This window comes from Trachemys scripta, chromosome 10, assembly GCF_013100865.1.
Source record: "Trachemys scripta elegans isolate TJP31775 chromosome 10, CAS_Tse_1.0, whole genome shotgun sequence".
Taxonomy (NCBI): domain Eukaryota; kingdom Metazoa; phylum Chordata; order Testudines; family Emydidae; genus Trachemys; species Trachemys scripta.
In genome coordinates, this window is record NC_048307.1 from 68,084,549 (window position 1) to 68,110,257 (window position 25,709).

The 25,709-nt window shown below is 40.9% G+C and overlaps 1 protein-coding gene across 5 annotated transcripts in view; it reads left to right on the plus strand.

Moving 5' to 3' along the window:
* The first annotated feature begins 11,091 nt into the window (after positions 1–11,091).
* ADAMTSL3 (ADAMTS like 3) overlaps positions 11,092–25,709 on the plus strand; it is a 260,167-nt gene continuing 245,549 nt past the window's right edge. For 2 of the 5 annotated variants that reach the window (XM_034783740.1, XM_034783743.1), the window contains exons 1-2: positions 11,575–11,717; positions 13,412–13,501. In XM_034783740.1, the coding sequence (XP_034639631.1) occupies positions 13,427–13,501 (75 nt within the window). In that variant the 5' untranslated portion in view covers positions 11,575–11,717; positions 13,412–13,426. Of the gene's footprint in view, positions 11,231–11,569; positions 11,718–13,408; positions 13,502–25,709 lie in introns of those variants that run through there. The other 3 variants (XM_034783742.1, XM_034783741.1, XM_034783744.1) reach the window with 3 other exon arrangements.

Genomic DNA, 25,709 nt, shown 5'->3' on the forward strand with positions numbered 1-25,709 from the left:
TCGAACTTACCTTGGTCCACACGCGGCAGGCAGGCTCCCCCGTCGACTCCGCGGTACTCCTCTCGGCGAGCTGGAGTACCGCAGTCGACGGCGAGCACTTCCGGGTTCGACTTATCACGTCCAGACTAGACGCGATAAGTCGAACCCAGAAGTTCGATTTCCAGCCGTCGAACTACCGGGTAAGTGTAGCCAAGGCCTAACAGAAGTATTGGGAGCATAAGGTTTCCTGGGAAAGAACCTCACTTCTTCCTCTGTTGATATTTAAAGAAGCGTCCTTCCTTGTGTTCACGTTCCAGTGCTTAATTTCTGCCAGGGTTGAGACCCCCGTCACCTCTAAGTTTGGCAGTTCATATCCCTTGCACCTAATTGCTTGAGCCAGCCCCCCCTCCTGCCCCCCATCTGCTCTGTTCAGATTATTACAAACAAAGAATCTTTCAAATCTCACTTACCTTTTCCGATTGGTGCTTTGTCCTTTGTTTACCTTTATTTTATTTTAACATTTTATTCAGATTAGTCAGTGAAAAGTAAATTAGTCTTTTCCATTGTTTGTTTCTAGCCATTTTTAGCTTTCAGGTCAGTTTCTGGTTCTCATCCATGTGTGCAATGTTTAGGATGCAAATTGCTGGGGGGATTTTTACATCCAAACAAAAATGTTGTCACTTACATGTGAAGCCATCGTGAAAACAATTCTATCAATTATAGGTTTGATCAAATTGATTTTTTTAACAACACTCTATTTTTGTAATGTCCCTTTCATAAGGAAGTTCACTGGCAGTTGTAAATTTCCTTTATTCTCATTTGAGATTGTAATTTCCATGCATGACTCTTACTGTTTGGAGGGCAGAGCCAGTGTTCTTTTCATACTCAAACCTTAGGCAAACTCCCACAGATTTTATTGGGAGTTTGCCTGAGTAAAATTGCAGGGAGGATTTCAGAATGTTGTTGTTAACATTATTTATCATTTGTATTGCAGTAGTTCCAAGATGCCTCAATCAAGATCAGGGACCCCATGTGCTAACTGCTGTCTCTACACAAAGTAAGAGAGAGTTCTCTGCACCCAAAGAGCTTGCCATATAAATATGCAAGACAGACAAAGAAGTGGAAACAGAAAGGTTAAGTGGATTTCCCAAAATTCGTAGAGCAGGTTAAAGGCAAAGCTGAGAATAGAAACCAGGCCTCCTAGGCCAGTGCCCTATGCATACCATGGTGCTTCCCACTAGATTGGGCCTCAGGTGCATAAAAAACAGATAATATTTTAACACAAATAAGTGCCATCTATCCATTTTAATGTGGTTCCATCACGAGATTGCATCATAGTCTTTGAAGAAAAGTATTCCTACATCTGTTTTCTTTCATAATAATATGACATAGGTGACTCTGAGAAGCTTTAGGTGTAGTTTGTGACTGTGGTACTTTCAGCCGTGCTGGCCCATGAAGAAGCTACACTACTTTGAATGGGGTATAGCAAGCTGCCTATTCTGCCCCTAATCAGCATGCTGGTCTGGTACTGTGCTGGGGAGAAGCTCTCACAACTGTGCTCTCACCAAGGCTGAAATACTGACTCCACTGAAGTCAATGGCAAAACTTTGATGGACTTCAGTGGCGCCAGGATTTTACTCCGAGGTTCAGACCCACAAAGGTATTTATGGTCTTAAGTTTTATTTTAGGACCCTAAATACCTTTGTGGATCTGGGCCTTAGTTTTCACAGAGTTGGTAGGAAGGAGCAGAGATTGCACTGTCCGTAGTGTTGTAGGTGGCCACTGTGTGGAGTGCGTCTTGTGCCCTCTCTATTTTATTCACCCTACTGCTACATGCCCATGACATTCTGGTCCTTTATGTACAAATTAATTAAGCCCTACCCTACAGTTTACAATGTATGAGTAGTCTGCATGCATTGTAAATTGCAAGAGTGGAGCCCTTAAAAGTCTGAAAGTGCCTTAAAGGAAAAGTCAGGGTTTTAGTAAATTTATGGAGGCAAATTATAACTTGTATTCTTCAGTGTTATTATTTATTCATGACAGCCACTTCACAGGCTGCTAGGCACTTAACAGAACATACCAGAAGACACAATCCTTGGAGTGAAGAGCTTGCTTTCTAATCATATCCATTATACATAATAAAACTACTAAGAGTTACATACAATAGATGGGGTAATAGAAGAATGAGTGACTCAGGGTTTATTCTACTCTTCTTAATTTGATCAAATAACTGCTGTAAAAAAACAAAAGCATAAGATTGTTTTGAAGTGGCACACAGTTCATGCAACCATATGCAACATGACTGACATATGACCATCCAGTTCTTATTCCTGTAAAAATAACAGGAACTTCTTCCTCTTCTTTTTTGCAAATCAGCTTAATTTCTTACTTTAATAATGTTATTATTTGCCAATAGAAAGATTGACTAAAGAAAACTATTGATGACGACCTAATTCTGAACATGTGCCTTCAGGAGCTACATGAGTACATGTGAGGGCAGACTTTGGCTCTGAATCCTCAATGTCCTACGAAGGCACAGTATGGATCATATGGCATGATCATGTTTGAGGGTTGTGTTTACTCTCTAGCTGCTCAAATGCAATCTTGTGCATTTGGAACAAATATAGAAGCAAGTAGTCTGCTGTTCTAAGAATCTTCACTTTGCTTCCCAAAACTTCTGTAATAGATCAAACAAAAAGTGCTATAAGAGAGGGTTCAAAAATAGACACAATCAGTTTTATCTGTTGTACTCCTCATCTAACCCCCCATACAAGAATAGGAGAAGGCAGCAGAAGGTACATTATGAGTGGGTAATGGAAATCAAGAGCTGATTCTTATTTTCTGCCCTAACCACGCTTATTCAGGATTGCAGTCTGGGCTCTTTACACCACTTGGGTGGAGTAAAGGGCTGGAGTCCAGATGGAGCTCCTCATTGGGGAATCTCCACAATGTAGGCCAGATTAGCTGTATGCCACATTCCTATATAGTCCCCAGCACAGAGGCATGTCAGGAGTGTCTCAGGAGCAGGAAAAGGTGCACTGGACTATGGCTATTCTGGGCTCCAGTGTGTTCCACAGGCAGCCATTCCAATCTATTTAACACCTATGTAGGCACATGCCATAATTTAGAGCAGACCTTAGAACTGCTCAAAGTTATGCCCTGGGCTCCACCGGATCAGGCCAGAATTCAGAAGGTGCAAAGATGGCATAAACCGCCTTTGTTCTTCTCCCTCTTGGGCAACAATACAGATTCTGGCCCATGGTTGTTTTCTGGATTCATGTTCTTTCAGCCATTGAACCCCAGTGTTTGTTTGTTTTTTTTAAGGATTGTATATTGTATTGTACCATCCCAGTTCCCCTTGTGCATTTCCACTGTCAGCTCTCTGGGACAGGGATTGGGTATACATTGGCACTGTTCTTCTGTTGTACAGAGCTGGTTAACTTGAGGTGCTACAAAAATGTGGCCAGATTCTGACACTTTTACTGGGGTGGAGTAGCACTTTCCTCCATATGTGATTGCATTGGCTGCAGTGGGGCTACTCATGGAGTAAGGTAATGTTCAACATGAGTGAATGACTTTGACCCATAATAAATAGAGCAGCATAGAAAAATTCAAAATTACAATGAAATATAGCGAAACCAAAAACCTTCTGAAATGTTTGTGGGTTTTCCCCCCTATTTCTTTTACCAGATCTAGAGCTGGTGAAAGAAAATGAAAAATTTGAATGAAAATCAGGGGGGAAAAATCCAACTAAACTATTTGCAGGTTCCTCCCCACATTTTCTGACCAACCCTATCAATAATAATCATGAACTGACAAGCTTCTAGAAGTCCCTGCTCTCTAGACGGACATATCCCCTTGAGATATGACTGATCTGAACATGTTTGCAGACTGGTATAGTTTACGAATATTGTTTAAACAAAAATGTTTGAGGCTACAGACAGTAGGCAGGCTGGGTTCATTAATATAAAAATAATGAGATCTGCACTGGCAAATTCTAGGAGTGGGTGCAAAGTTTACAAAGTTAGCAGAGGTTTTCACAACGTATTAGCAGTTTCCATTCTCTTACATCCTCTCTCCTTTTCCATTCAAGAGGACCCTTTCCTAAACCAGCTTTTGGAGACAAAACAGGACAATGGACAGCCTCCAGAATTGTACTGTAACAATAAAAAAAGCCAAAATGGTTTACAAACCACTACTACTTTCTTGTATTAAATGAAGAATGATATTAACTGGATGTATTTGAATATATGAATAAACATTTCTCTTAACGATCAGTTTATGGACAGGACACTCTTAAATCAGCCTGTAAACATTGTAATGCTTGTAGCTCATGCATTAGTCTTCAATGTTTCTGTCTCTGTACCAAGCCTCACTGAAGTGGGATTGTGAGACCTGACAGCTTGATAATGGTTGTGCTAATGTATTACTAATAATAACTGGATGGGAGATGGAAACTCCTTGAGAAAGTCAAGAGTCTCCCACCAGGAAATTAGAGCAATAGAAGTTAGAAAAGTAGTACCGGTATATATCACAGTTAAATACCAGACTAGAGTTGTGTGGCCTATAAAATGGATTTGGAACACACCTCACTTCAAGGGGTGAAAAGGCAATTAGTCTTCATGTCATTGATTGTAATATACACAAATAGGGATTTAACCCCCTTCTTTGCCTTTGAATCATACAAAATATCCACAACTGAAATTTCTATGTAGTATTGTACACATAATACTTGACTTGTCTGCCTAAAGAAATCAGGGCGAGTTTCATAGTGCTTGCTGTGTTTTTAGTCTTCTGTCAGCACTACAGGCTTCTTTTTAAAAATTGCCTTATTTCACAATGGTCAGCACTAAACAAAGAAACAAACTAACAGCCATACCATGTGAACTATTTATAAAATCTTTATTTGCCTCATGATCGTTTCTCTTCCATTATATTGCAGAATTGATGGCTCAGTGTCAGCTAGTCATCACATATTTTTACTAATAGATGGTAAGCAGTCAAGAAAAAATGAGATTTTGGAACTGAAAAATGACTAAAACATTTAAAAGTGGCTATTTTAAAATAAAATGACTTTCAAAAGTTACTTTTGGACCCAGAGTTGTGGCACTTTATACTACTTCTTTATACACACAATTATTCTTGTGTACATTTCCCCCATCCCTATATATGTTTTATATTTTGAAGATTCTTTTAGTTTTTTGAATTTTAGAAATTTTAGTACTGATTTTTATCAATTTATGAGCCAAGTGTAAAAATAAAACAATTGATTTTTTTCCTGACAAAATCTGAAGTAAGATGTGTGTACCTGATAGCAGTGTTTGGTCATCGATGTCTTTTTTTTCTGATATAGTGTCATATTCTTTCTTTACATATCAGTGTATTAGACTATTCTGCTTTCAGTTACAAATACAGAATAACTCTATCCACGTGATCACAGTCTAAAAGGCTATCTGCCTCTTCATACTCTCACCCCCTGACATTTGCCAAGAACACACATTGATATCCATACAAGATCCCTGTGTGGAATAAGAAAGTGGGCCGAAATTCTGCTCTCAGTTACTCCAGATTTATAAGTGTACTGACTTAAACAGAGATACTGTGGATCCATTCCAGGATAACAGCAGGCTTCAATATTAGGTCATATTTGAATCTGTGTTTTCACTTTGAGGAAAAAGGGCCCAGGTTATAAAGCAGAGGAAGTCCCAGTGCTGGTAGGAAAATTGCTATCAAAGAAAAATTTTGACAATTGGAAAACAGAAACATTCACACTTCTTTTCCTACCAGCTGTATTTGATATCCTCAAAGTCTGAATCTCCAGAATTTCCAAGTAGTCTGCGTTTAATTTTTTAACCTTACTGAACCTCCTCTACTCACACTGCTTTTCTTTCCTCACAGGTCCCAATGACCCCTCAATTATTCCTTCCCTCTCCTTCATTATTTACCCCTCTTTCCCTCCCTTAACCACTCCATGCTTCTGGTACCCTCCCCTCTGGTTCACTCTTCATTTCCCTCTCCCCCTTTCATCTGCATTTCAGTAATTTGCATGGTGATAGGACAAGTAAAACTACCTCAGACTTGGGGCACCCACTCCCCTCATGCCCTTCCCATCACCATCACTGCAGAGTTTCAGTGAGCAAAAGTAAGTAATACTCTTTAACTACTGTTGAGTTTTGTTTATCTGCTGTTGTCCATGGCTTGCAACAACACTGATGGCCCCAGAGCTCCTGGGCCAATGTATTTACCGTTACCTGATGTAGCACTGATGTAGATCAGTGACACATTTGCAGGAGGACAGAAAACACAAGCTCAGGAATTCAAACTTGGCAAGTTCCTAGTCCTCAGTAGGGATGAATTTTTTGCAAAGTTTGAAAAAAATCAGTTAAGGAAACAGACATTATGAGTAAGTAAACATAACATACTTTGCCTCTGCAGTACTTTCCTTTTGATTTATCTGCATACAGATCTTCATCTGTGCATGTTTACACATTTTCAAATTATGCACACAATAATCACCTCAATCCCTCTGTAAAAAGATATGCCACAAAACCACATAACAATCATGTAAATATGTTAAAAATTGAGCTCCAAATGTCAGTACTAACATTTTATTGAGGGCTTTGACCATTACAGTACAATAAAAACTAAAATGTATGCCATCTGAATCAAGTTGTGCTTATTTTGGAGAGGAAAGTAGTGACATTTAAGACATCTGCTACTACTGTACAGGATCATAAATACGCAAATGAGTCACAAATTGTTTCAGTTCAGGCTGAAAAAGAATTTGATCAGAAAAGATGGACAATTTTTATTAAAATACTTGAAACAATGATGAGTTGCATTCATGGTGGGAGTTAATATTATACTTATTTAACCATAAACAAAAAAGTTCAAACTAAAGGCACTGTTTCCTACCTGCTTTTCTGGCCATATACTAATAGCACTGGATAAGGGGCCATGTGGAGCACAATGCCTTCCACAGCTCCTTGGGATCAAGGCTACACAACCCTACTTGAGCTGCCCCAACTTACACCAGCAAAGAATTTGGTCCTTATATAGCATTGTACGCTTGTGAGGTCTGTCAGTGTATGATCCCTGTCTCAAAGAGCTTGTCATTTAAAGGCAAACACCAGTACAATACAAAACCACAGAACAAGTTATACAATACAGGGGTGCATGTGATATTAGTTATGTGAAACTAAATATTTTATTTTTACTAGTCTATCAGGTGTTGCTCTTATTGATAATTTAGGGATCTGAAGCCAAAATTCAGTTTCTGCAGTTGTGACACTTGCAGCTTGGTACTCATTAAATTTAATCTTGACTTAGGAGACAAAAGCTGTTCTGCATTGTTTCAATGGAGCTCAGACTTGTAGCTTTGCCAAATACTCCCTGACTACTGTAGATTTTCCATATGTAGTGAAAATGGCCCTCATGAACATCCGATTGATTCAGTTGAGCATGCTTTAAGAGAACTGTGTCATAAATGGGTTGAAGTATCTCAAAGAGAGTGATAGTTTGCTCCTGCTCTTGAATATGATGATGACATATAAAAAAATGCTTAATTTTCCTTTTTAGGCTTGCACATCCTCTGCTGGCACACACTTAGGGGCTGAATTTTGATGGTCACAACTCACTTAAACTGCGCTATTGTAAACTCCAGTAGACTAGCTAAAATCAGATTTTTTTTCCTCTTTGATTTTGCCTTTGGTTATGCCCCACAAAAAAACTTCTTTTCTCATGTCTTTCCTATTTGCACTGTTTAGTCTCATTTGGAAATTTCAGTAGTTAAAAATCAAGCCTAAGTGTGGGTGTGAGAAAGTGTTTCAATGCTGGGATCAGTTGCAAAGGCCCATGGTCTTAAGCTAACTCAAAATAAATAAAGGATAATGCTATCATAGTTCCAACCAACTTCCTTGTGGGAACATGCCAGCTGCACAGATGGACAGGATCATAGTTGCAATAGTTCAATGAAATAAGCATAAATCTTCATATTTCACAGTTTTATGAACAACGGGGCTTCACAATTGCCATGTTTAATATTAATCTAAATTATACATATTTTACAGTCCAGCAAAAAGAAAGAATATGTATAATGAAAAACATAACTACTGACAACAGATTAATAAAGAAATTATGCATGTGAACTTTGGAGTCTATCAGCGTATCAGAATTGTTTCCCACTACAAAGAGTACATCTAAATCCCACATACCCAATGTGGGATAACTGAATTAAGATTTGGGATATACAAGAGAATTATCTATGCAGTATATGTGCCAAATACGTTATTGTTTCCATGAGTTTTTATGGGACTTTACAAGAAGCAACAGTCTAATCCAAGAGTCAAAAACAGACCAAAAGGGGTGGTGTGAAATGGAAGAAACAAACAAAAATCATGTCACTTGGATGGTTTAGGTCAGGAGCACTTCCTTTCAACTATTAATTATAATAGATGTTTACAAAATACCTGTATGAGACTGCACCAATCCATCAAGTACTAGTAGTGTTTATTATGGATACAATGTATAGTGCTCAGAGGTCACAATCAAGATCATGCTTCCATTGTGCTAGGTGCTATAAAAACACCAAGGGAGACATGGTCTCTTTCCCAAATAATTTACAGTCTAAGGTCCTGCAAAGATTTAAGCATCTGTGTAACTTTATGCACACGAGTAGCTTAACTGAAGCCAGTGGATCAATTCACTTGCATAAAGCTAGAATTTGGGTCTTAGAATCCATATTTATTTTTTCTGTTTTTAACACTCTGCTGGTGGGTTGATGTCTATAATTTATTTTACTGGCTATTACAATACTTTTCTCCCATTTCACAACTGTGTTGAAGATTAACCAATATTTCCAGGAATCATATTTTGGGTTGATCATTTCCTCTGATATGCAGGCACATGGTGCCACTGTATTTTGTAGAAAATGGGTATAATGTGCAATAGCTGATTGTGCCTACCAGTCTGGAAATGGGTGTCAGAAGCAAATGATTATCCTTAGAGAAAGAATTTAGTTGGGTTGGGAGGACAGAGAAAGAAAATTGAAAAGCATAGAGTTGGAGAGGGAAAAGAAACAATAAAAAAAAAAAACTTGGACAAGCACTCAAATGGAAAATATTTATTAGAACCACATCTCCAAACCTTTTGAGTTTCTTCACTAATTTCAATTCTCTTCTCGAAATTGAGAGCAAACAGGCACCACTATATCTTCATGCAGATCACATTGCTCTCTAAATATGCCCATTTTGGAAAACAAATTGTGTATTCAGTCAGTTATTTACTGTAGGATAGCACAGCAAAGTGTTTTTTCCTACTCTGCAGCCTTTATTCTGGGGAACAGAGAGATTTTAGGATCTCAAGAGTGCTACACATTTTTAACATGTAGTTCTGCTCTAAACAGTGATTATGTAACTAGGGCACTTTTTTTATACAGCAGATGCTGAGTTGTCTGCATTCAGAGTCAGATTTGCTTACTTGAGTGAAAACACGTTTTATTGTTAGCCCTTCAGAAGCAACATAGTTCTGGGACAGTGAACTAAATCTTTTTTCTGGTTCCTGACTCAACAGAACTGTTAACTAAATTCCAATTTTGGGCCACCTGTGTAACCTGATTGGCTTCAACGTATATCCTAGTTACACCTGTGCAACCTCACTAATGGTAATAGTGTTGTACAAGGTCTAACTGAAAACATAATTTAAGGACAATATGGTTGCCTTGTAAGTTGCAGTGTAACTGAAGTCACTGGATAGTGAACTCTGTCATAAAACAGATGTACTAACCTTCTAGTCCTGTGTCAGGTGACTAGGACAGGCCAACCTCTTAGTTTTAGTTATAATTCCTGTTATAACACAAGCCTATTGCTCATGGTAATGCATGAACAGGAAAGGAGACAGCTTTTCTGATGAGTTTGCTGGGCTGACATTTAGATAGACATCGGACACGTTCACATGGCGAAGCCCTTTCTTTCGACTTAAAGGGCCCTTTAAACCGGTTTCTTTACTCCACCTCCGACGAGGGGATTAGTGATAAAATCGGCCTTAGGGGGTCGGAATTGGGGTAGTGTGGACAGAATTCGACGTTATTGGCCTCCGGGAGCTATCCCACAGTGCTTCATTGTGACCGCTCTGGACAGCACTCTCAACTCATTTACTTGAAAACTGAGCATGTTTGATAAGGGAACGATTGAGACATAAATAAGCCGGGACCCCGTAAAGCTATTTGTACAAAGCCAGTAAAGTTCATTAGAACTTTCACTGCTAGGGTGACCAGAGAGCAAGTGTGAAAAATCGGGACGGGGTGGGGGGTAATAGGAACCTATATAAAAAAAAGACCCCAAAATCGGGACTGTCCCTATAAAATCGGGACATCTGGTCACCCTATTCACTGCAAAAGATGTTACATTGGGTTTGAGGACCTCCCCCAACATGACCCTTCAACTCACCTTCCTAACTTCCATCTTCTCTTTGGGTCTCTTCTCAAACTAGTAGTTTCACTAGAGGGCGCTCCGGTCCTAACTATGGAAGAGAAAATTTTTAGCTTGCTTTCGAGAAGTCTAAACAAATTGGAAAAGTTTCCCTTGCAACGTATTTGAACAAACCTTCCATCGGTTATCTTTAGTTCACTGGTGTATATTTTTAATTTCAGTGGCACAGATAAAATAATAGACCTTTTTACTGTCTGTTGAGTATTGATGCTATGTAACTGGAAATTTCCTTTGGCCCATGACTGGGAAGCAACAGTGCAAAGGTAAAAGGATTTTGTAATGTTATATATCGTTCATCAGTCTCAAGTAAGGGGATAAAACGTTACCAAGTGTTGTTTGGGGCATACACAGTCGGAGACCTAAATATCTTAAAAGACAGAGTGATTAAAGTCGTCTTTAGTGTGTAAAGAGATTTGCAGTTGTATTGAGAGTTATCAGGATTGTTGTGGTTTGGGAATTGATCAGCATCAATTTGCTGGCTAAATTACACTGGGGAAGAAGAACTGCCTGCTACTGCAGGTCCCTTTGTCCCGGCAGGGCACATGGGCTAGGCAGTGGGGGAGAGTCGGCTTTTGCTAACTGGCTGAGAGTTTTCCAGGACAGGGTGAGGGTGTAACTACCTGCACAAGCTGGGACTCCTGCAGCTCGAGGATCGGTCTGCATTGGCCTGGGCTGCAGGTGGGGGCGCTGAGGCGGGATCTTGTGCTTTGCTGCAGGAAGCTGGACGGCGGCAGCCCCGTGAGTTGGGGCGGAGGAGCTGGAAGGTGAGGGTAACTGATGCACGGATGCGGTGGCTCCACCCGGGGTAGTGGCCTGGGGCGCTGGATACCGGATTCCCGGCGTGGCGGTGCTGGGGCCGCGGAGCTAGAAGCCAGACGTCCCGCTGCAGGGCAGTTGGAAGCGGGGCTTATAGGCCAGTGGCACCGAGGAGGGGGTGGCTGGCCGGCAGCCGCGCGCCCGGGGCAGGGGCGCGGAGCCCCAGCGCTGCAGGTGGCGGCGCGCGCGCTCTCCCGACTCCCGCCGGCGGGGTGCAGGGGGGCGGCTCGGCTGTCACAGGAGGGGGGCGGCCCGTTTCCAGCAGCCGGCGGTGGGCTGGAGCCTGGCGCGAGGGAGGGGCAGGCGCGTTTAATTCGGGATGCTGTAGCCCGGGGGCGCTGACAGGAGAGGTGGGAAGCAGCGTCCCGCAGAGCCTGCACCGCCTGCCCCTGCACACGCTGCCCGAGGAGCCGGGGGCGCTCGGCCCTGCACAAGGTAGGTGAGGTCGCGGCTGCTGCTGAGCCAAGGAGGCTCCCTGGACCAGAGCGGCCGCTGCTGCCCGTTACGCGGGCTGTTGCCTGCCCCGGGAGGGAGGCGCCCCTGGCTGTTACGGGGCTCCCGTTGCTGCCGTCCGGGGGCTACTGAAATCTGGGGGGGGGGGCACGGAAGGGGCTGGGGGCTCATACGGGGCCGTGCATTAGCTCCCTGGCGTAGGAGAGAGCGAGGGGCGAGGCATTGGCTCTGTGGCTGGCACGGTGCAAGGGACGTGGGGGGAGCCCAGCTCAGCGCCGGGGGTAGCGCTAGCTTCAGGGGAGGGCAAGAGGGTGCCGAAAACGGGGCTGTGTCCAGGGACCCCGACGCCAAGGCGCTTTGACCCAGCCCTCAGCTGGCCCGAGGCTCGAACATTTGCGGATTCCATTTACCCCCCCCCCCCTTGTAACTCATTCGCCAGATTGGACAAAGCGATTCACCAAAATAGGCAGGTCATGTTCATTGTAAACAGAGGCGCCCTGCACTTCGCTTGTTGTGCATCGCAGGGCTTCATTTGCTACACCGCGGCAGTTCGCTTTTAAAAAAAGCCTCATGGGAATCTATCTACCAAAGCCTGTCACATAGGCAGCTTGGCTCAGTTGTGTCAATCGCAGGCAAGGGCAATAATGCATGGGGGGCGGGGGAGGAAGGTAATCTTCATTCTTGAAATGTGGTTGATTAAAACTTTTGAATGACAAAAGCATACGGCAGCCCTGCCGAATGGTAAGGAAGTAAACAGCCTGATTTCCGTAAGGAATCTTAATTAGAGTTAGTTGACAGGTGCAAGAACGGGGCTGTTTGGATAGGTACTGTAGTTTTCCTTTGGGACATCTGGCCTATTTAAAAAGGAGAAGTGTGTGTGGGGAGGGAGGAGAGGGGGGTTGTTTTTTGTTTTAAGACTAGATTTGCATTCAGACTACTTTAGGGCTTTGCACAATGTCCCTGGAATGAGGAGGGTGGCGGTGGGGAAGCGTGCGGTTACCTTTCTGATGAGATCACTTTGGTAATGACGGTATAGCCCACTCCAGCTTTAAGTCCGAGGCGAAAAGGTTTATTTACATTAAAGGTCAGTAACAATTAGTGGGCTTATTACATGAGTCCTTTGGTGGGTTTAAATGAAAGTTTTCAGTAAAAACGGCAGACAGCCGTTGAAGGATGTAGCCTTCAAACTGAGGGTGATCGCTACTGAATTGATGGGCTTAGTTTTCCTTTCTTAACCACTTGTCTATGAGCTGCGTGGAGCTAGCAGGGTTGGAAGCGGTGGAAATGAATGGCGACCTCCCGGAGCTGGCCCCTTAGCTCTGAGTGGGCGAGGATGCTGAAGAAAGAGCTCATCAGACACCCTCTTCTCTGAGGACTGGGATGGGAGGCGTTGCTGATTTGATAAATTAACTCACACGTAGGAGAGACTCTAACTCGCCCCCTGTTGCCAGCTTCCCCAAACGTATTTGTTTCCCGTCCTGTTCCCTAACTGCAGGCTGTGTCTATGGCGTAAGCTGCGAGTCTGCTTTGCTGGCCAGCACAAACCTCGGGTGTTTGGGTTGCATTCCTTCCAAAGCCCAGTTCCCTGTCCTTGCCCAGTTTGTTTTAGTCACCGAGACTCTGGCAGGAGGCACTTGACTTTGTTTAATTATAACTGAAACCACCTCTCTCAGCAGAGCCAGGGCAGGAGGATGGCCAACCCCCAAACCACAGGGCTCTCCTGGGAAATCACTTGGCTTGCAGTTATCATCTGTACCCATCTACAGGTAGGTGATGATCATGTTGCTGTGTTAACAGCCAGACATTGGTCTGCTGAGCATTTTAGACACTTCCATTTATTATTTTTAAATGGAAAATTGTTGAGGCAACTGTGTGCCCCAGGCTCCAGTGATGCCATGAACAAGACTTTCCTGTCATTGAAGCTAGAGTCAAAGGAATCGATGCAGGAAATTGGTATTTTCCTTTTTGCTAGTACTGTTCTACCTGCCTTTACAATTTGGGACTCTCTTGCTAGGTGTCAAGGGGCTGGTCTGCTTCAATGTGATGCAGCTGCCTCTTGCCCTCAGGAGACTTAGGAACAGAGAGTGCTCAGTTATTATGGTGATGAGGGCCATATAAGTATGTGGGTAGCTAGAGCCAAAACCCTTTGAAGCCAGTGGAAGTCTTTCTACTGACTTCAGAATGGGATTTGGATCAGGTCCTTAGTGCATTCAGGATCCATGGAGGAAAGCCTTGGCTGCCAACTGATCTATTGCCTGACACATAAGTCTAATCAGTTCCAAGAAATGAGTAGTTTTAAAAATTGAGTGCTTCCATACAGCATAATGTCATCACAGTATGTCATTCTCTGCACTAATATTTCCCATAGTGCAGTAAATGTGAAGTGCTCTTTGAAGTTTTAAATCCCCACAAATCAAGAAATCTTTAGAAGAAGAAAGCAAAGTGAGTTTGACAACATTGCTGAAACAATATTTTACCAGTCTCTGAAAATCATACTGTGGTGAAACTTTTTTAAAATAAATACCTGATAAAACAATGATTTTGAAGTAAGCAAATGACATAGATAATGTCATTGCTATTCATATTATGATTATCTATTTATTATTTGTGTTGTGGTAGTACTGAGGGCCCACAGTCACTGACCAGAGCCCCATTGTGCTGTTTACAAACAGGTCCTGAAGAGTTTACAATCTAATTTGACAGGAGTAGTGGGGCAGACTGCTTAGCTAATTATAAGATTAATAAGGCCTGGTCTACACCCACAATTTAGCTTGCTCTAGCTATGTCGCTCAGGGGTGTGAAAAAGTCACTTCCTGGGAGACGTAGTAAGACAACCTAAGCCTCGGTATAGACACCGCTAGGTTGATAGAGGAATTCTTCCATCAGCCAAGCTATCACTTCTCAAGGGGGTGGATTAACTACAGCGATGGAAAACCCCCTTCTGCTGCTGAAGCAAATATCTACACTATGATAATACAGTGGCATAGTTGCAGCTGTAGTGCCTGTAGTGTAGAGAAGCCCAGAGCTTGATAAATTTATGAATGGGATTATAAAATGAGGTTCTTTGAGGAGTGTCCCTAGGGTGCTCAACTTCAGATTTTCCACTTCAAGTTCACATGGGCTGCTGTGCCTTTGATCAGAAATTTTTGACCGCAGTGCCTGTTTGACCTGCACATGCACCCTACACATCCTTGTGCCCAGTAATGAAGATATATAGGACTATGCGGGCAAACCGCCCTCAGTTCCTCACCAACTGCCTTCTGCCTGAGATGAAGCATAGAGCGTGCCTGTTCCCATCACACTTAGTTTTTGTATAGTTAGTATTGTTAGCGTTAGTTGGGACTGTTTCCCCTTTTTGTTTTTTATCCCCTTAAAGGGGTTGTTCTGGAGTTTGTTCTGGGGTATGTCAAGATTCCTGGGCTTTAAGAGGTGTCTTTCCTGATGGGAAGCTATCCTGGTCAGTGACGGGCATCCTTGGTACCTCGGCTGTTTGGGAGGCACTGATATCCCTAGCAAGTGTAAAATCTGAAACTCCTTTAAAAGTAAATCTTGAAAAAATAGGGACATCAAGCTTAAATTATTATTTATAATGGAGCAAGCCTTAAGTCTGGCTTCTGACCTGCGTGCTGAAAACTCCCCTGAATGCAAGCCTCTGAGTACTGCTAGTGCCCATCTACCTCGAGATCCTGGTCACCAAGAGCCTCAACGAACGTATGTGCTGCTGCACCATCCATGGCTGGATCTTGGTCACCGAAAGCATCAGGGCAGACAGCTTCTGCATCGATGTCCATGGTAAAGAGCGATGTGTTATCTACGTTTTTGTATATTAATCTTGTGATTATGGACAGAACCTAGGCCTTAGGTTTTTTTTTCTCTTCACTGTAGAATTGAAACCAGTATTGGCACAGTTCCCTCATCCCCACAAATGGTTTTGGCATTGCTTCACTTGTCTCTATCTGTCTGTCTCTCTCTTTTTTTTAAAGAACACATTGAAGTAATCAATAGTCCGTTGTGAGTAGCTTCATGAACATTTTAAGCCAGGTCAAATTTTGGTCTTGACCATCCTTTTAAATATTCTAATCTATTTGCCATGATTCCGGGCAGTATAAGGTATGGAAACTAAACCCAACCTTGCAGGAAGCCCTTTATGCTCCTAAGTTTTAGCTGTTTTATTACACCTTTAGTGACATTAAAGCTATTTTACATTATTTAACATAACATTTCTGGTTTCTAATAACCATTAATTATTTAATTGGTTGCTTAGGGCCATACTTTGTGGGCCACACATGGCCATTCTATCCCCATATTGTACCCTAACTTACAATTGTGTTGTTTTGGCTATTAAAATGCTTGTGTGGAGCTCATCAATTTGAAACAATTGGATGCTGGGTAAGGTCAGACGTCTGTGCCATGCCACTTGTGTGAAATTGATTAATTTTATCCTGCTTGAAGCAGGTACTGAATCAAATAATGACCAGGTTAAAAGAATCTGCTGGAAATATGGTATGAATGTAATGGAAAGAAAACTGCAGCATGAGTTGTCAAAAGGAGGTAGTTATTATTGAAAAGAAATATAATGAACTTGGGTTATAAGTGCTCATTCTGATTCTTGGATGCCATGGTGATGAGCACTGCATAAATGTCTAGATAGATTTTGACTCTGGAATTACATTCCATAGGTTTTCAGTTTCTGTCTCAAGTTGCAGCAAGGCTAGTTTGTCATGTGCAGATTAATCATTATAACGCGGACGATATTGCTGGCAATCACTCCACCTACATAGGATAATCCAGTAAATATTTTACCAATGAATGCTTTAGTGTGGGCTTCCTCTTGAAGAAATCCATGTTGTGATCAAGGGATGCAGCACAAATTTGACTCTTTGGCACCATAGAATTGATCAACTGATCATTCACAAGCGAGACCTTGGATTTTTTTTTTTTAATATGTATAGGTGCGACGTCTTAAGTCACGAGTGACTCTAATGATGTTAGTGGAACTACACCAGTATGAAACTGGTGTAAATCAGAGGAGAAACAGGTCTGTACAGTTTTCTTCAGCCATTTTAAGTGAAAAAGATAGCCGAAGTGTCATTAAAGCGTTAATTATTTTCAGAGATCCAGGATGATGAATCTGTATCTACAGTGACTTCTGTACTCCCACTGTCCCAGAATTAGTACTTGAATTTGTGGCCATTCACCAAATATTTCTGTGAGCTCACACGTGCCCTTGACTTGGTTTTAAACACTCACTTATATATGTTTCTGAGTATGCAAACAATGTTCTAGCACAAAAATGAGCTGTTCCTTTGTGTTGCTAGATGGCAATGGTACAAAGGATATGTTGTAGATGTGATGGAGGCTGAAAAGACAAATAATTTGAAAATTAATATACATAATAGAAGTACTTAAATGCAGTTTTGTTGTTTTTATATGTATTTCTTAAGGAGACCTGATTCTGCATGGTGATAATGGAGACAACCTCTCCTTCTCATCATGGGATCGGTTTCCTGATTAACATCACGGGATACCATTTAGCTAAGGTAGTTTTGTTAGGTACACACACTTTTCATGAAATATGTTAATTTATATCCTTAATAATAGACTAGCTGTGGTTATTAGTGATTGCTAGCAAATTTAAATAGACAAAATATTTATTTTCATCAATAATTTTCACACCCAGATTTCATACTGTGCACTCAGTTACTCTTTGCTGTGTGGTTTTCAAAGCACAGATACAATGATTGTTTAAGATGCTACTGTTTGAGAGTTGTACTAGATAAGCCCTCTCTGAACAGGGTGACCAGATGTCCCATTTTTATAGGGACGGTCCCATTTTTTGGACTTTTTCTTATATAGGTGCCTATTACTCCCCACCCCCTGTCCCGTTTTTTCACAGTTGATATCTGGTCACCCTATCTCTGAATCTGTTCATTTTATCTTCTGAGAAATGGAATTGCTAATATCTGAGGATAGAATAACAACAAATACCCTTTTCATGTCCAGACAAGGTGTATTAAACCAGGCTTTCTTTGGAAAAGTGAATTTCATAGTCCACATATAATTGGAACTAGTGTTGGTTGCTGCCTTAATTTGTGTTTCTGCAATCCCTACATGTATTCTGTTCCTTTTTCTAATCTGTAATATTCTGGATTCAGAAGATATACATGCTGAAAACATTATCTTGCTCAAATTGATTCTGCCAAAAACTACCAACATAGTAAATGTCTTTAAAGTTAGGTTGAAGTTGCAAGTCCAAAAATCTGATGTCCATTATATGACATACTGAACTTGGAGACCATATTCATGGAAAACTTTTGGAATACTGTTTTACAGTAACTGAGTGTATTGTATACTAATGTTCAGAAAGTAGATTATGATCCACATACCATACGAGAGTCAGGATGCATAACCCACTCAATAATCTTCATGAAAAAATGTCATGATGAGATTTGCAAATCCTGAGCCAAAGCTAGAACGGTTAAATTGTTTCTGTGCAGGTTTAAGACACTAGGGGTAAAATCCTGGCCCCATTGAAGTCAATAGGAATGTTGCCATTGACCTCAGTGGGTACAGGATTTCATCCTGTATGTTTTGAAGATAGAACCCTGCCCTTCCACCTCCCTCAGTCAAGCAGCACTTAAGAGACTCTGCAGAATGTACTTTATCTTGAAGTATCTGTTATCACTGAAAAACTTGTTATTCAGTGACAGCTTTGTAAGCTTATGTAAATTCTTGTAGTGAATTTATGACTAATAGTGGTTGCTCAACTAATATTCACGGGATTTGAACTGCTGCTGCCCCCAATTTGCAATCCAAAAGAATTGGATTGCCAGAATATTTCTCTATGAATTTGAGTCTGTGACTCAAGTCACAAACTGTGAGGATGAATGCTCATTTTTTTTTTCAAGTTTACTCTGATCAAAAATAGACTAAAATCAACACTGGAAGATGACCAAGGGACTGGGTTGTCACCAGTATCAATTAAGTGATTTGCTTTAATATTTTAGGAAGAACTATCAATGGTTTGCTGTCAAACTGGGAGGGCATATCTAGTGGGGTCACACAGGGATCAGTCCTGGGACTGGTATTAGTCAATATTTTCATTAATGACTTGGATAATGGAGTGGAGTGCAATGCTTATAAAATTTGCAGATGATGCCAAACTGGAAGGAGTTGCAAGCACTTTGGAGGATTGGATTAGAATTCAAAATGACCTTGATAAATTGGAGAATTGGTTTGAAATCAACCAGATGCAATTCAATAAAGATAAATGCCAAGTATTTTAATTAGGAAGGAAAAATCAAATGCACAACTACAATATGGGGAATAACTGGCTATTTGTTAGTACTGCTGAAGAGGATCTGTGGGTTACAGTAGACCGCAGATTGAATATGAGTCAACAATGTGATAAAGTTCTGAAAAAGGCTAGTACAATTCTGGGGTGAAGTAACAGGAGTGTTGTATGTAAGAAATGGGAGGTAATTGTCCCATTCTACTTGGCACTGGTGAGGCTGGAATACTGTGTCCAATTCTGGGCTCGACTCTTTAGGAAAGATGTGGACAAATTGGAGAGAGTCCAGAGAATAGCAACAACAATGATAAAAGGTTTAGAAAACCTGACCTGTAAGGAAAGATTTAAAAAATTGGGTATGTTTAGTCTTGAGAAAAGGAGACTGAGGGGGGCCTGATAACAGTCTTCAAGTGTGTTAAGGGTTATTATAACGGAGAAGGTGATCAATTGTTCTCCATGTTCACTGAAGGTAGGACAAGAAGTAATGGGTTTAATCTGCAGCAGGGGAGATTTACATCAGTTGATTAGGAAAAACTTTCCAAGTATAAAGGCAGTTAAGCTCTGGAATCAGCTTCTAAGGGAGGTTGTGGAGTCCCCATCACTGGAAGTTTTCAAAAGCAGGTTGATCTAGATGATGGTTGGGAATGGGGTAGATTTACTTGATCCTGCCTCAGTGCAGGGGGCTGGACTTGATGACTGACTTTTCAAGGTCCCTTCCAGCCCTACATTTCTATGATTTTATTTTTCCATTTTTTTGCATGAATGTTTCCATTGTAGTGATTGTGAGTGGTGTCACATACATGTCTTGTAATGGCACTGTCCAGGCAAGTAAAGCTTACTTATACTGTCTCACAAATGTGTCTTAAAATTGCCTTAGAGAGACCACCCCAATGGGGAAAAGGTGATTCAGTCTCCAACACCGTTTTGACCTTGAGTTTCCTGAGACTTCCAACAAGAATGCCAATTAGTACTAATTTTGTTGGTAGCTTTATGATGTGGTCACACAAAGAATTGCACTGAGATCACCCAGCTAGTTATGCGTTGACCTCCTGCCAACCAGTATAGTAGCTGGGCTACCAAGATATCAAAAACTTGCCTTAGGAGCCTCTGTGTAGGAATAATCTTTTGTAAATGAATAATATAACTTTGACAAGATAAATTAGGTAAACAAACCTAAGAATAGCTCTGGTTCGATATCCCCTCCCCCCCCAGCTTTAGTAGATATGTGAAGGCTTAATCACAGATAATTGCTCATTCAGCCTATATTCTGTGCAAATGGATATTTCATGCTCCTTACCAAATCAGTCTGGTACTGAGGCTGCAGTTTTGCACAGCACACCAAATTCCATTCCTGCCCTTGTCGCACAGAAAACCTGAGGGCATGATTCTGCTCCTATTAACGCAGTATTGCTAACCTCAGCTGATCAAAAATCATGAGTTAGACCCCCAAAATCATGAGATTAGCTTAAATGTCATAATTAAAAAAATATGATTTAATTTTTAAAATTTGCCTTCTGGTTTCTGAGCCACTTTCAAGTCTTCCTCTGCAACTGTATGGTCTAGAATCTTGCTTTTTTATTTAAAAAAAAAATAGTGAAAACTGAAATTCTTATATAGTCACTTGACTGTAGGCACTGGGGCTTTAAAAAACACCAGCTATCATGAAGGTTGCAATAAAATCACAAGAGTTGGCAACATTCTACAGTCAATTGCAAAACTCCTATTAACTTCAATGGGAACAGGTATTTAATTGGGCTCTCTATTTGTGCTTGTTTCATAAGAATACTGTAAAAAATCTCTGGAGATGGAATAGTGTTGCATTAATGCTATGCAAATTTTGGACATTACAACAGCACAAATGTGCCATTAAATCAATGGCTGCCAAAATTTTGTATAGCTGATAAATTGTGCATGGCCACGATGCATTATTTTCCATCCAATGCAGTCTTAATGGAACAGTTGCAGTGTAATTCTTACGATGCAAAATCCTTCTGAAATAGTTTGTGTATAGTGAAAGAGTTAGTTTGTTTTTGGAGTGCAGTTCATTAGTGTTCTTAGAGAGCTCTCCCACCGGCATAACTAAACCACCCCCAACAAGCGGCGGTAGCTATGTTGGCAGGAGAGTGTCTCCTGCTGACATAGTGCTGTCCACACCGGCGCTTTTGTCGGTGAAACTTATGTTGGTCAGGGTGTGTTTTTTCACATCTCTGACTGACAAAAGTTTTACTGACAAAAGTGCTAGTGTAGACTGATTCTTAGGTTGACCGAGCTATGTTGCTCAGGGGTGTGAAAAATTCACTGCCCTGACAGATGTTGTTAAGCAGACCTAAGCCCTAATATAGAAACCACTAAGTCTACGGAAGAATTCTTCCATCAACCTTGCTACTGCCTCTTGGAAAGTTGGATTTACTACAGTAATGGAAGAACTTCCATCTCTGTAGTAAGTGACTCCACTATAGCAGTGCAGCTACAGCACGGCCGTTGTGTGCCACTATAGTGTTTCTAGTGTAGACATACCCTTACTGGGTGCATGTGTCCTGAAAGAGGTTTTAAATCTTCGTCAGTTTAGGGATCAGAGTATTGTTTGTTTCTCTTTTTGCAACATTTCCTTTGAACATATATTAGGAAGGGATATCAAAAGCTTATAAAATTGAAAATACAGGCTTTATTTGTGTCTGTGTATTTGTTTTGAATGTGGTCTCACTCCTTAGCTGTGCAGTAATGCACTGGAATCCTGTGAATCTTGTGTGTTGTTCAGATCAACCTATCACACTTGTACAAATATCCATATACAAATGAAATTCTCCTTTGTGCAGAGGATCCACAAAAGTAATGTGCACTACTTAAGATCTACCATCCTTCTTCACAGGGCTGCATATGAATTATCCAGTTTAGGTTCTAGAACAGGGGTGGACAAACCTTTTGGCCCGAGGGCCACATCGGGGTGGGGAAATTGTATGGAGCCCTCTGCCCCCGCCCTGCTTTCCCAGGGACCGTAGGGACGTGGTGCCGGCCACTTCCAGGAGCAGTACGGGGCCAGGTCAGGCAGGAAGCCTGCCTTAGCCCCGCTGCGCGACGGGGCTGGCAATCCTACGGCCAGATTGAAAGCCCTGATGAGCCAGAACCGGCCTATGGGCCGTAGTTTGCCCTCCCCTGTTCTAGAAGCAGGTCTATAAATACATTTTCCTCTGCACTCTTCCCATCAGAATGAGGGTTTTAAAAAATATCTGCTAAAATCTGTATATTATCAGCTGCTATTGAATGCCAGGTTCACATTTTCAAAACAGCTTCAGTCTATTTTTATATGCAATTTTGCATGCTCACTTTTTGACCACTGTCACCTGAACACAGGTGATAAAATTATGCACTTAACCTGCTTAGGCACTTCTGTAAATTTTACTTTATGTGCCTATTTCCTAGGAATTCAATAGGAGTAGGCACTTAATCTGCTTAGATGCCTAGTGGGATTTTCAAAAAAGATATATCTTCATCTGTAGGCACCTCAATACATTTGAAAATCTGGCTTCAAGAGCCTAAATCACTTTTGAATTGAGACTTCAGCTCCTAAGTCATTTAGGCACTTTTGATAATTTTACTCTTAAATCTGAAAAATAGGTTTGTGATGTGTGCAGATATTGGCCAGTGCTTGAAAATTGCATGTGCAAACATTACATGTGCACAAAAGGAAAATTTGGACTGAAATATCACTTCCAGACATCATGTTATATAAATTATTGTTTTGGAATGGTGTTATTTCTGTTTCTAATTTATATTTATTAGATTTAACATCATTATGGAAAGAAAATGAAAACAGTACTCCCAGTCTGTTTTGAGTAATGCGGTTTCCAGGAATTGTCAGTTTGTCATACTTCTGGATTCACTAGAAAAACGGTGAACACAAGTCAACTTGATTGAAATGTAAAACAATGTTAAAAATGCACTTACGGGTGTAATTACTAGATTGCTGCTGTATGCTAACTGTTGTCATTACTGTCACAGTGGGAGATCTCCATTGTTTATCAATGCTATTTTATAGAACTAAGTAAGTGGAGCATTTATTTTTTTGGGGAAACAATGTCTTGTTTCTCTCTTTGTACAATGTTCTTTCTGTCGTCAGTTGGTTTGTCAAAAACCTAGATTGCTGTGAAAAACCTAGATTGCTTAAGATTTATGGGATACATTCTCCTGTCGGTACATGCAAGCTGCTTGGAGTATGTACTGTGTATGAGTATGTTGGATGACCTACAGTGGTTGGCTGTCTGGGCCATGGCAAACTGCAGGAGAGTTTTAAATACATGGTCTGTACATTTATTACTTAATACAAAGTAAAATTGGGCTGATACTGACATACCTGCACTTCCATGTAATGGTGGAGTAAGGCAGGGTATCCCTCTGTTTGGTAATAAATGTTTCCTGGCCTGCACCTTGCAGGAGAAGCCCTTGCAAGTTTGCAGAAATTGGCTTCGCTCCAAGCTTGCTGATTCAGTGAGAAATTAGCTAGCTCCTAAAAGAACTTGTTTTTTTCTTTTGGTTACTGTTATTTTACTTGTGTATTTGTTTGTGGATACTGCAGGCCATATACTGGCATGCAGAGGAGATGTGAAAAGCTAATGCAAATAATGGCCTGTTTTAAAACATGATTTGGCTTCCTGACTTGGGGAGAGTCCCTTTTTATAAAAGGTCTTGAAGCACTCATTCATTTGGAGACTCAAAAAAACACCCCAATGAATTTTAAACTGTTCCCTGGTTGATTGACCTGGCTACTGGCTGAGATCAGCCAGTTGTGTAGTATTGTCTTTAGTATAGACTGCTTGTAGGACAGTGATGTTCTAGTTGGAGCAACTTAGGGTACACTCAGCATATTGCTGCTTTTTTAGCTTACCCCATCAGCACTTGTTCAAAAGGCAAGAGAGAGCAAGTCTATATACTACCAGAGACGTGTTCTGTATGTGCTTTATGGATTCTGGACACTTCCTATAGTAGTATTACCATGTAATTTCTATTCTGTAGAACTATGGATTCAAATAATACCAGAAGCTGATGCACCATTTGGGTGGTGGTCTATGATTGTACTTCACTCAAAAGTGGTCTGATTCTGTAACCCTTGCTTACATGAGTTGTTTCAATGAAGCCAATGAGATTCCTTATGTGGTTAATGGCTGCACTTTCTGTCTAGAGTGTAGAGTCTGTGAAGCTTTCACTCTTGAACCATTGTTTAAAAGTTTACATTTTTGTTTTTTAAATTGGTCTCCAGACTTTCAATGCCAGTTGGTACCAGATTTTTTTGATTAATAAACAACTCTTTATTTATTTCATATTTTTTTTTCTCTTTGTGTTCTACTCAGAAACTCTATAAACCAGGGGTCGGCAACCTTTCAGAAGTGGTGTGCCGAGTCTTCATTTATTCACTCTAATTTAAGGTTTCACGTGCCATAATACATTTTAACGTTTTTAGAAGATCTCTTTCTATAAGTCTATAATATATAACTAAACTATTGTTGTATGTAAAGTAAATAAGATTTTTAAAATGTTTAATAAACTTCATTTAAAATTAAATTAAAATGCAGAGCCCCCCAGACCGGTGGCCAGGACTGGGGCAGTGTGAGTGCCACTGAAAATCAGCTCACGTGCCACCTTCGGCACGCGTGCCATAGGTTGCCTACCCCTGCTATAGACCGTTCTTTTAGGTTTGCATAGAGACTGGCTATGCTGACTGATTGCTGTGGTGTTCTGTTTGTCAGTCCCATGCTAACATTTCCTTGCTACTGAAGGAGCACGGCAAAGTAATGGCTACTGATATTTTACTAAATAAGTCTTGACATAATGTGCACTTTCACCATGTGATCAGTCCTGTGAGCAAGATGCGCATATTCCAGACTTCTTCCCTGCATGACTGTGTGTTTTGCTTAACCTCAGAGTGATATCGGGCACTCAAACTTGACATTTTCCTTTCCGACCCCTTTGAATTAGATTTTAGAATACAATAGGTTGGTTTAATACTATAACAAAAGCTCCAGAATGCCATCTTAATGTATAGTTTTGTACTGTGTAGCTGTTTGTCTTATGCTAAGAGGAAGCTATAAATGTATTTTTAATGCCAAGAGTTAGACTTAAAATGCATTACTCACCCTGTGGGAATTGCTTGAAAATTAGTAAGCAATTAGATTAGTAGGAAAACACATTTTACTTAGTTTTGTGAGTCTCATGGGCCTTTCGAATATCCTGTTAATATTACCTTTTTAAATCACAACCTTTTAAATCTTTACATAGTTTTAAATAACAGTTGTTCTTTGAAAGTGAAAATTATCCATGTTTTTATTTAATGGGTCTAAGTTTCCTCATGGAAACATGATTAATATACAATAGGAAATATGATTGGTTGTATCCTGAACCAGTGTAGGCTAAATGTAATACTTTTTAAAAGTTACACAGGTTCTGTAGGGATAACAGAGATGTATTCAGAAAAACTAAACTTTCAGAGGTGACACACCCCTTTGCAGAGGGCCAGCACAGGAACTGTATATTGCTATGGCTTCAATTAAGCCCTTAAGTATAGTGGGGACATATGTAATACATGGTCTTTTTCTGATCCTCTGCACAGGGGAGAATTTCACCCTCAATGGCCACCTGTGAAATATTATAACAAAAATGCTTATTTTTGTGGCAGACTTTAGAATGTTGTG